The sequence below is a fragment of the Vanellus vanellus genome (genome assembly GCF_965231255.1).
Source record: "Vanellus vanellus genome assembly, chromosome: 1".
Classification (NCBI taxonomy): Eukaryota; Metazoa; Chordata; class Aves; order Charadriiformes; family Charadriidae; genus Vanellus; species Vanellus vanellus.
Genome location: NC_138905.1, coordinates 111,084,898 through 111,096,909, shown reverse-complemented (window position 1 = coordinate 111,096,909; position 12,012 = coordinate 111,084,898). Strand labels below are relative to the sequence as shown.

Below are 12,012 nucleotides of genomic sequence, written 5' to 3'. Positions count from 1 at the left end.
TTTTTACTTCACAAAATAATCAATGCATTATATTCTTCTGATTCAAGGGAAATCTCAAAGTTTCCCCCGCTTGGGAGCAGTAAAATTGATCAGCAATGGTGAATTATATTCCTTACATGATGAAAGCAAATATTGGCAGTCAAATAAAATATTCATTTAGCACTTTCCATTACTAACAAAAGAACTACAACCAGTTTCAAAGTGTTTGTGAAGTCAAAACATATAGAAGATGAAGTCACTCTCCAGAGAGTTTGCAAAAGAGAAATGTCATTAAATCACTGCACTTTTTACATTCAGTTTGTAGTCATAGATAGTTATAAGAAATACATGCTCAGTCTTAATGACTCAAAATACAACAATGAAAACATCTGGACAGCAGTCTCACTACGCATATCCATCTTGTCATCTTTCACATAATGTACACGCAGCCTCCTGCAATGGAGCAAAAGGTGGACGTAACCTAAAACCTCAGTTTTTTCTGTGTCAAAGCAGTGATATGCTTTATAGTCAGATTGCCAGTGGTCTTTATTAGCTAGGCTCCTAACAGCATTGGCCTCACTGTTGCTGTTCAGAGCCTTTTCCACAGTTTTAAACACCCTCATTTTCACATAATAATTTCTTAAGTGGGCCCTACCATTGCCAACTATATTCAATACATCACACCAAATAAATTACTCTTCTCTTCCGATCTAAATTCTGTCCTAATTCAAAATGAGAAGGTAGGTTTTCTATTCAAACACTCTGAATAGAAGAATATGTATCACTTATGGACTAATAAACTCTCCAAACAGACTGGTGAGACCTGTTAATTACCTGTCTTGAAAGGCCAAAGTTTCTACAGAAAAAAAAATAATTTATTTAGTAAAACCTAAGCACAACTGTGAAGGAAAAGGCAGAAGACCAAACAAATCTTTTTTTTTCTTTAAATAAAAAATAAAATGAAAAAAAAAACCCTACAGACTAAACTTCAAGTGCAGTTACCTTGGACAAGTAAATAGTTCTAGTTCAAGATTACACATATTAACTTTTTCTTCCTTTCTCAAGCTGCAAGACAATATATACAAAACCCAGTGATTTTTGGTTCTACTCCTTTTACAAACAGGTAGAAGCAGCTAACCTGGAGCAGGTGAGGGTGCTGGTGCCCTGGGTATCTGAGATAACAACTTCTCCTGCTGTGCTTTCTGAGCTAGTTCTGCATCCCATTCTTCGAGTTCTTTTTCAAAACGTTTATTGTCTTCCTTGACGTAATCCCTTAGATCAGAAGGTAGCGTGTCCATTCCAACAAGGGTCTGCCCCGTTTCTTTGTTAAACTCCTCTGGGGTAACATGAAATATAAATTTCAGAAAAAGAAAGAATAGGGGAAAAGAAAGTATGTTTAACAAATTTCTTGAAGTGAATTACTGGAAACATACAGGTCAGCAGCAAAACTCTAAAACTATATTACTTTTAACTGGTTTTATTATGTGTTGGGGACTCCTCTGCTACTGAGACATATAGCTACTGCTCTTGGGATATTTGGATTATATGTTCTTGGGCACCATCAGAACATTGCCATTTTGAAAGATGAGCCTTTGGGGCTATGAGGACCCTATGATTGTCAACATTCAGAAAAAAAAGTCACAAAAACCCCACCATAGCTTGTGTTACTGACAAATGGAACCGGACACAACTCCACTTCCCAGCAGAAAAGGGAAAGGAGATTGGTCCTACAGAGATTTGGAAAGTCAACTGATAAGGACACCAGCTACATGAGGTAACCTTTTTTTTTTTGCTTCAAGAATGCTCCCAGCCCCCTGAGCTAGAAGACAAGGAGCAGAATGAAGCCCCCATAATCCAAGGGGAAATGGTGAGTGACCTGCTACAGCACTTAGATGTATACATGTCTATGGGGCTGGATAGGATCCACCCAAGGGTACTGAGGGAGCTGGCAGAAGTGCTTACCAAGTCACATTCCATCATTTACCAGCAGCGTTGGCTAACCGGGAAGGTCCCAGTTGAATGCAAGTTAGCAAATGTGATGCTTGTCTAAAAGAAGGGCCGGAAGGAGGATCCGGGGAACTATAGGCCTGTCAGTCTGACCTCAATGCCTGGGAAGGTTGTCACGCTGCACATGCAGGACAACCAGGTGATCAGGCCCAGTCAGCATGGGTTCGTGAAAGGTAGGTCATGGTTGAAAAACCTGATGTCCTTTGATGATAAGGTGACCCACTTAGTGCATGAGGGAAAGGCTGTGGATGTTGTCTATCTAGACTTCAGTAAAGCCTTTGACCATTCCCCACATCATTCTGCTGGAGAAACTGGCTGCTCATGGCTTGGATGGGCATATGCTTCGCTAGGTAACAAACTGGCTGGATGGCCGGGCCCAAAGAGTTGTGGTGAATGGAGTTAAATCCAGTTGGCGGCTGGTCACAAGTGGCGCACCCCAGGGCTCAGTACTGGGGCCTGTTCTCTTTAATATCTTTATCAACAACCTGTACATGGGGACCGAGTACACCCTCAGTAAGTTTGCAGATGACACCTAGTTGAGTGGGAGTCTTGATCTTCTTGAGAGTAGGAAGGCTGTACAGAGGGATCTGGACAGGCTGGATTGATGGGCTGAGGCCAGTGGTATAACATTCAACAAGGCCAAGTGCTGGGTCACAACAACCCCATGCAGCACTACAGGCTTGGGGAAGTGTGGCTGGAAAACTGCCTGATGGAAAAGTACCTGGGGGTGCTGGTCAACAGCCAGCTGAATATGAGCCAGCAGTGTGCCCAGGTGGACAAGAAGGCAAACAGCATCCTGGCCTATATCAGGAATAGTGTGGCCGGCAGGATGAGGGAAGTGATCGTCCCCTTGTACTCGGCACTGGTGAGGCCGCACCTTGAGTACTGTGTTCAGTTTTGGGCCCCTCACTACAAGAAAGACACTGAGGTGCTTGAGAGTGTCCAGAGAAGGGCAACAAAGCTGGTGAAGAATCTAGAGCAAAAGTCTTACAAGAAGTGGCTGAGGGAACTGGGGTTATTTAGCCTGACGAAAAGGAGGCTGAGGGAGGGGAGACCTTATCACTCTCTGCAACTGCCTTAAAGGAGCTTGTAGTGAGGTGGAGGTCGGTCTCTTCTCGCAAGGACAAGAGGAAATGGCCTCAGTTTGCACCAGGGGAAGTTTAGATTGGATATTAGGAAAAATTTCTTCACTGAAAGTGTTATCAAGCATCAGAACAGGCTGCCCAGGGAAGTGGTTGAATCACCATCCATGGAGGTATTTAAAAGTCGTATAGATGTGGTGCTTAGGGACGTGGTTTAGTGGTGTTTTTGGCAGTGCCAGGTTAATGGTTGGACTCTATGATCTTAAAGGTCCCTTCTAACCTAGATGATTCTATGATTCTAATGGTCTCTGCAAGAGTATCCTAGATCCTGGGAAATCAGTCAGCTGTAATTGTCCCCCAGCAAGCAGGCCTCAGGCTTAGAGTGGCACAGCCACCCAACAGGGCCCATAAACCCTGTGGTTGGAAGTCCACTAGAAATCTGGCAATCTAGAAATGTCAAGGTTAATTCTGGTTCTTATTTAAAACCTGAACAAATGCACACTCTAGCTTTCTGCCCTATAAAAAGACAGGAACATGAAAATTTTCCACCACTTGTTACTGAATCCCCGGCCAATTAGTCAGCTCCCCAGCCACCATTATCAGGCCCCACAACACTTGTGCTAAGGGATATCTGCCCTCTCTCCAAACGCTTTGGAAAAAGCCTGATAGTTACATACTACCACAGGACTTGAAAAAAATTTTCCCAACACATGTATTAGTTTGGTTTAATGTGTGGTTGGTAGGGCTAAGTTATTCACATTTCAATATACTGCATAAAACTTCAAGTTTCCATGCTCCAGTAAACTTCTGAAGCTTACGAAAAAAAGCTACACAGGGATTTTAATGTCAATTTCTTTATTTTCATATTTCTGTTCTAATCTTCAGTGAGATATGTCCAAAATTCTGAACAGGTGATCACCTGGCTAAAATGTTTACAATTTAGCAAACTTAGTTTATTTTGCTCTGTTAATAAAGCTGAAACAATGGCATTCTTTATTAATCTAAAACTTGAAGAGCAATTGTTCCACCCACAAAAACAACCTAATGGTTATGAGCACAAATAGAACTTCCAATAATTATTAAAATAATTTAAAAAATCTGGAAATCCATCTGAAAGAAGCTCTCTTTATCAATATATTCTGCTATTCTATATCATGCAGAAAACATATCCATAACATTACCTTGTATCAAGTATTGTTCCTTATCATTGATATACATTAAACAATATGCACTGGCATTCCTGTAACCACCAAAAGAGTCCCGTTCCAACTCTTCCCAAGTTGATTTTGTCACAGAAATATCATTGTATTTCATCCATCTGTTCTGGTGGTGGTCATAAATATATGCCCAGTAGTGTCCTGCATTAGCTTGACCTTCATGAACTAGTACAGCATGCAACCTATAAGGAACCTTAAAGAAAAAGAAAACCACCAAAAACAAGTAATGCAAAATGTCAAACTCTCCTTGCCAGCATTTAGGTCCTACTACCTGCCAGCAATAATAGCTACATTAAATAGAAGTAACAAAATTAAAGTTAAGCAGGATCAAAACACGACACAGGGGAAAAATAGAAAGGTAAAACTAGAAACTAGAAAAATGACTTTGAACTATTTTACTTACCCCTACCAGTTACAAGACATCTTAAAAACATTAGTGAGTCTACAGCACAAATGTCTACTCTGCTGCCTTTACTGCCAGTATCCCCTTTTCTTAATTCCTTAATATGCCTACTTTCATTGGATCTACAAAACAACCCCTCAAATGCGTCAGCCTTGAGTATTGAGTATTCCCTTGCTCCAGTTCTGACCTGGTAAACTTGTCCTGAAGTCTGGAAAGGCATACGCAAATTCAATGTAATAAACTCTGTGCTTTCTATGTGCCAGTAAAAGAGTTTATTTAAAGGAATATGTGGGAGTTGAATACTTCCTTAAAAAAAATCTTGTAAAATCCTCACAGTAGAATAGGAACACAACTTTTTCCAGTATTTTAAATGTATCAGCAAAAGCATTGCTAAGAGAAGGATGGAACACATGAAGATGTCCTCTCCTCCTTCTAAGGCAGAGAAGGAAGATACCAGTTTTTAGGATCAATATAAAAAGTATCCCAGGTTACATGTGTTCACCGACAAGTAAGAAGAATGGTAAACTTAATTTCTATGTAAATAATTGGAAATCTGAAGGAAAGAGAAGCAGAATGAGTGCTTCCTTATTTATAAGTTTTTTAAAAGCATCTTAATGATTGGCTTGTTTCACCCGCTGAAACAGCACATGCAACATAAAAGGGAAAACTGATCTTCCCTGCTATGCACAGTATGCCTGAATGACAGCAGCTTAGCTAGGATGAAAGAACTGAAACCATCTTTTACTGGTGTCACAGTCTGGACTGTAGATAAATGGTCTATTTAACGTAAGGTGTACTAAGTATCTGTTGCAAATGTAATTTGAACACAACAATAATTAGTAACCATAAATACATACATAACTATGACTTATGTCCTGAAGTTATTTTTAACCTGATCATTCTCTTCCAGGTTACATGCAAGTGCTGGAGATTTTGCAAACCCCCCCTTGAACTGTAAAGCTGGCTGACTGCACAGCAGCTGGAATCAAACAGACTGTCATCCCAGAGAACAAACTGTACTGTAAGTCTCCCAAACACACGTATACACAGCAGAAATCCTTGCAAGTCCTTAAATCTGAATGGTCTGGGGTTTTTAACATCTGTTATCAAACCAGTGTGAAAGCCTTCTTAAAATGATTGCAAGTCCATGCAAATGCACATAAATATATGCAAATCCTGATTTAAAAAAAAAAAAAAAAAAAGATAAGTGATGTCTCTTTAGACTTTGACAATAAAATTTCCTCACCCTAAAACAGGGCATTAAAATCTCAGCTGGATTTAAATCATTTTACTTAAGACTATGCTAACTGGACCAGCTCGAGGGTCCCTACCCTTTGCTCCAGCTCTGGAGGACTGGTAGTCAGTCATCCATACTGAGTTTCCAGGAAAGTTCCCCACAGAGGTTTGTGACTGGAGGACAGGCAAGTTCGCTGTCAACAGGCGTCTCTTGCAATAAGCCATTATATCAACTGCAATTAATGGTATAGGGCAACACAACAAGCAAATAATTGGCATTAAGCTGCTTAGCTTACACTTACTACTGAAACAGAAATGGAGCTTCACCACCCTCGTGACATGTAGCTACAGAACAGACATATTAAAGCTGATATATCAAAGATGGTGTGTCTCATTTCCTCACAGCAAATTCACACAGGGAGGGAAATACTCAAATAAGCAGCTGATGAAATCCATTCAGGAGGATGAGATGAAATAATAAATTCAGGAATATATTTCATGTGACAATTTGACAAGGGTTTTATGGACAACTGTAGTTTCCTTAGAATCAGAGCAGACACAAGAATTAGATTAACAACTTCTTAAATAGTTCATATGAAGACTAGGAAGCATCTGCAAATATAGTACATTTTCCTTAAAAATAATATCTAGTTTTATGTGCCCAGACCTTTACCAACTCTCTGAAGAAAAGCTTACAGTCCTACAATGGCATCATTCAGAGGAAAAGACCAATACTGTGAAACTGCTCCCAGAGAATGAGGCTATCCAATCACCCAGATGCAGACATAGGCAGGGGAAAAGTAGACAGCTATATGCACCTGCCTCCTTCCCACTGTGCCAAAACACCCACAGGACCAAAACTAGCTGAGCTGCAGAAGGGCAGCCTTTGCTTCCAGCCTGTGATTTCAGCTGGGTTCAGTAGTTGTTCCCTAACAATCACTTAACACACATTCCATTCAGGCATGGCACAGGAACCCCCTCTACAAATCTATATACCATCTTCATCCTCCTCCGGTTCTAGAATTCTGTTTCAGAACAAAACAAAACAAAAAAAATCTAGTCTACATTATGCAAATCTGTACTAGAACAAAGTGTTTTACTAAGTAATGTCCTTTTTCCATTGTAATGATTGCTGACTAATATCTTCGCCACCCAGAAGTATTTCCTCCAATAATACATAAGCCAACAAAAGGTAAGCTATTTGGATGCAAGATCGCCAAATTACTTCATTTTACTGTTAGATGACACGTAGCCTGTAGCCTTCCTGTTATAACACAAGTATTAAGGAAAAAAAAGCCTACCAGTACAAGCTTAAAGCAAGCCATCTAGGCAAGGCTGCCTGAAATCCTTAACATCAGAGTTCAGCTGCCAGGAACTATTACAAGCCATGTACAAAATGAAAACATACCTCAAGGAAAACTATAAGCTGAACAGATCTTACTTGGAAGGAAAATAGTTCTTTTCCTAACAGAAAGTAACAGAGGAAGTAATCCTTAACCTTAAAACCCGTCAAAGTGAGCAAACATAAGTATGTGAACATAACAAATACCAGAGAAGCCATGACTCCATAGTAAAGCATTCTAAAAATGCTGTTCAGATTACAGATCATGAGAATCTCCCTAAAAGGCAGCTTATACTAATAGTCAAGGTTGTGACTGAAACTAAATCTAGACAGAGCTTTAAAAAGCTCAACAAAAACAAAACAACAAAAAACCCCACCATCATTATTAACTACAAATTAAAATCAGGAGCCTTGAATTCTTTAGTATTAGTATGGAAGTTGCAATACACAATGGCAATAAGCATTGAAGTAATAAAAATAATAGTTTCTTGTGTCTGATACTTTGCCACCTTAAAGCCATAAAGCTACCTAGCAATATGGTCAAATCAGGGTTAGAAAAATTTATTGTTATATAAAACCTGAAGTTCTGCATTAAATTCAAAAAAGCAGATCAGAGAGAGAACATATTTGGGCTTTTCATCACGCAGTTGCTTAAACTTAAGTGTGTCGTATGATATACCTGTCTTATGTCACCTGTAAAAATATTGTAACAGTCCTTCATCTGACGCATAATTAAAAGGTTTGCAAAACCCGTTAAGACTTTCCAATGAAATTTCTCAAACCATTATATGTAATTGTTGTATACTTGCTTTATTTTCAAACATCTAAGAACTTCCATTGAAGTGACAAAAAGGATCAATTTTGAATTATCTCATGCAGAAATTGTACTTACTTGGACCATTGTTTTGTCAGAGTACATCATTTCAATTGTCCGATGTATTCTAGATATACTTTCTTGTAAGTCTAAAAGAAAAATAAAAAAAAGAAGCTCTCTTCCATGAGGCTGCATAATTGCACATGGCTACATCTTTATTTTTTCTCATTAAAGGCTCAAACAAGGGTACATTTCACATTTGGTGCATCTGTTCATCTACCTACATGCCAAATACTAAACCTTCTCAGATGATAAAGCAGAGAGAGGGATTCGTGACATGCCACTGCTCATTTCCTAGAGCTCAACCAAGACCACCCCTGCTGGAACAACTGCTTCCCTTGTTTCCCTCGGAGCAACAGAACAGACTGTAAGCTCTACCCACTCCAAAAAGCCTTTGCTCAGAAATTTGCTGAATTTTCCCTCATAGAAGGGGCTGCTCTACCCTAACTCCCCCACAGAGCAGCCACTATCACACTGACAGCTGGAGCACATCTGCAGAGACGTTCTTTGGTGTGGATCCCACCTCTGTTTCACTCGACTCCCCCCAACACCAGGTACATGAAACCTGCATTGAAACATCCATGTATGCCACGCTCAATGCCCAGTTTGCATCTTCAGTTTATATACCTCTGGTCTACTACAATCTCTAAGTGACTTCCCTTCCTCTGTGGTAGAGATAAGTTTGGAAGTATGAAACAAGCAACTCTGCATGCACGCAGACATTAAGGCCTTTTCCCCCACCTCCAGAAAACCTTTCCAAGGGCAAATGCTTTTCCCAGCTTATGGCATTACCTCTAGTGTCGTTCTCTACTTCAGTCCTCCAGCGATGTAAACAGCCTTCTAGGACAGACAGCTCTTCCTCGGTGATGTGCCTTGGTGCTGGATGCATCGGCAGATCAGGAGGAATTCGTGATTGTGTGAATGGTTTATGTATTACTGATCTTTGTACAGGAGATGTGCTTGGAACATCTGAAGATGAAGGTCCCTGCTGCTCTATTGTGCTGCATTCATTCGAAACATGAAATACAAAAATTGAATCATCACGCATACAAAGTAAAAGCTATACCAGAAAAATAAGCTTTTCATCTGAAAACAGAAATTTTAAAGGTAATAATTTCCTACAATGCAATCCAGGAAAGACACCTACAGTATCAATATGGAATTACTACGTAAATTCTGAAAACTTTGCGGTGTACTACAAATTAGCACAATAACAACTCTGGTTGCCATTACCAAAACCAACAGAATCTGAATTGGATCTGTCAAGCCACAGTTTGCTTTACTCAAAATGCTATTCAACACTTTCAAATAACGTGATACAAGTTATCGCTGTGGTTTGAAACATTTACTGCCAAACTGCAGAGAGAAAAATCACAGTAGCTTCTCTTATGCCCTATTGACCATAAAATCCAATACATACAAATTCTCTGGTTAATAAGTTCTTCACATGTCTTACACCTAGTAGACTTTCTTTATCCGATTGCCTACCTAGAACTTATGTTAACTGAACAGCAACAATGAAGGGATCACTGCTATTTATGGTACACTGGAAATTTAACATCAAACCATCTAAACTTGTTCCAAGCATGTCTTGTTACTCAAACAGCAAAGCAGCTAACTTAGGAGAACTATATAAGAGCAGCAGAATATTAAATATTAAAATGTGTTACAGATTTTTCTTTTCCCATCAACAAGACCACCTATATGTAATCATATGCATAACAGGAATCCGAAGGTCTTTCTAGCAAGCCTCTGACTTTACTTTGTGCATGGCATCATGAAACAGCCTGGGGAACGGGGCTTCTTCAGTAGTTTAGAAAGTTCTGAGAACAGTAAGAGCTGACCATGTCATTTGACACAACATGCTGTTTTGTTTCTACAGATTGACAAAACAAAGTCATAACGCTTACATTTTGACAGAACAAACTTCCTATATAGGATTTTGAACAAATTATATTACTTTTGATATTGTATTTCATGCAAGCAATGGTAGCTTTTAAAAGTTTGTCTTATCAATCATCAGTAAGATGACATTATATCAGTAAGACATCTGAAATCTTTTAAAGGCTTTTTAGAGTCATTTACTTCACTTCTTTGAAGTACAAAGTTATCCATCTTGACTGGCCCAGAACCTAGAACCCTACTCTCCGAATACAATATAAAAAAATGCTCTGTTATAAGCTGTTAGTGTCTACCTAGCCAAGTCCTAGCCTAAGTTATACTCTATTAACTGTTACATAGTTACTAGCTTCAATAAAGAGAAAACATTATTGGACCTTTATGTCCCTGACACTTTGGCTATTCTGTATTTAAAAGTCAGACTGTTAGGTTCCTGACAAACTCGGTGATAAGTGTAAGCTGCAAAGCAGAAAAGGAGCCTAATTCCCAGGCAAAAATTAACAGATAAATTGTACACCAGGAACCTTGAAGCTATGCAGCACTTACATAGAATCATAGAATGGTTTAGGTTGGAATGGACCTTAAAGATCATCTAGTTCCAACCCCCCTGCCATGGGCAGGGACACTTTCCACTAGCCCAGGTTGCTCAAAGCCTCATCCAACCTGGCCTTGAACACTTCCAGGGATGGTGCTGCCCAAATTCAGGTTCTTAAACAATACACTCCAGAAGCAGTGATCCCACCAGATATTGTGTCTATGTGGAACTGCAGGTGGAATTGTGCTTTGTTTGAAAATGGTAATTTTCCACCTAAAGACAATTTTATAAGCGCATAAGACAACCCCAGATTATTAACATTTTGGTTTATTTATTTAAGTCTGTTGTGCTGAAAAATACTTCTAGGAAGACAGCAGAGACTTTATGCTATACCCCTTCAAAGATGCCCAGTTGTATTAATCTGGTAAACGAAGCCGTTAAACTTCCTACTGGGGAAGACTGGCCTCTCACCTTGGGAGAGTGGGAGGCAGCCCTTACCTGGGTGAGGTCTGGGCTGGCAGTGTGCCACTGGCAGGGGCACTAGCACCCAGGTCATCGACGGGAGACGTGCACACCGGCTTGCTGGAGGCGAACTCCAAGGCATACTGCAGGACATCTACCAAGGGGAATCGTTTAGGACCAGAACCATAGCTTAAATATCTGTTAACCACAAAACGTATTAATGCCATGACTCACATATACAAAAAAAAAAAAAAAGGAAAAAAAAAAAGGGGGGGGGGATTTTTTTCTGGTTGACTGCAATTAAATAAAGCAAGCCTTTCCTAGCATGTTTCATGCACCAGCACTACCGTGCTTATGCCCAGTTTCCAAGGAAAATGGTAAAAGAGAAGAGATACAGAAGGGAAATCTAGAGCAAATAACTACACAAAGTGCACAGTTGAAAGGAGTTATTCTATGTAGCCCATAATATTATTTGCATTTACACTGGGAACAGTTATTTATAGTACCGTTCTAATCTCTGCTGTAAAACCGTGAGGTACTCTTTGAGTCTCTTGATTTCATCCCGTTTAATTCTTGTTATTTCTCTGTTTTTGTGCATATACCTGTAAAACATGAAAATTAGAGAGGTGTCAGCCCATCATATTCCAACACTGAAACTGAGGTCTGTACCCATCAGCCATGCTGTTTAGTATTAATAAAAACTAACCCTCTTTAGAACCTTATTTTACCTACAACGTGTTAAGCAGTAGAACAGAACTGAGAAGAAAACAGTAACCCCATCAAGCCTCCCCTTCCACAACTTTCAGAAAAGTTTGACACATTATCCCCAGTGACAAAAGCTCTGTTCATACCATTGATGTGTTCTATAAAAGTATATAAACGCATACTAGAAAGCCTCTAAATTAAGTGGTTTAGGTAGCAACCATGTAGCAATACTCCCGTTTCATTGTTTAGGCTCACAAGTAACATTCATCAT

At 39.6% G+C, this 12,012-nt stretch overlaps 1 protein-coding gene across 3 annotated transcripts in view; it reads right to left on the bottom strand.

Annotated features, from left to right (window-relative positions):
- The window catches only part of USP25 (ubiquitin specific peptidase 25), a 309,467-nt gene that overhangs the window by 18,628 nt on the left and 278,827 nt on the right, over positions 1-12,012 (bottom strand). For all 3 annotated transcript variants that reach the window (XM_082480993.1, XM_082480991.1, XM_082480992.1), the window contains 6 exons: positions 11,543-11,638; positions 11,073-11,234; positions 8,933-9,141; positions 8,159-8,229; positions 4,250-4,478; positions 1,118-1,315 (listed from right to left, as the gene is read on the bottom strand). In XM_082480993.1, the coding sequence (XP_082337119.1) occupies positions 1,118-1,315; positions 4,250-4,478; positions 8,159-8,229; positions 8,933-9,141; positions 11,073-11,234; positions 11,543-11,638 (965 nt within the window). The remainder of the gene's footprint in view (positions 1-1,117; positions 1,316-4,249; positions 4,479-8,158; positions 8,230-8,932; positions 9,142-11,072; positions 11,235-11,542; positions 11,639-12,012) is intronic.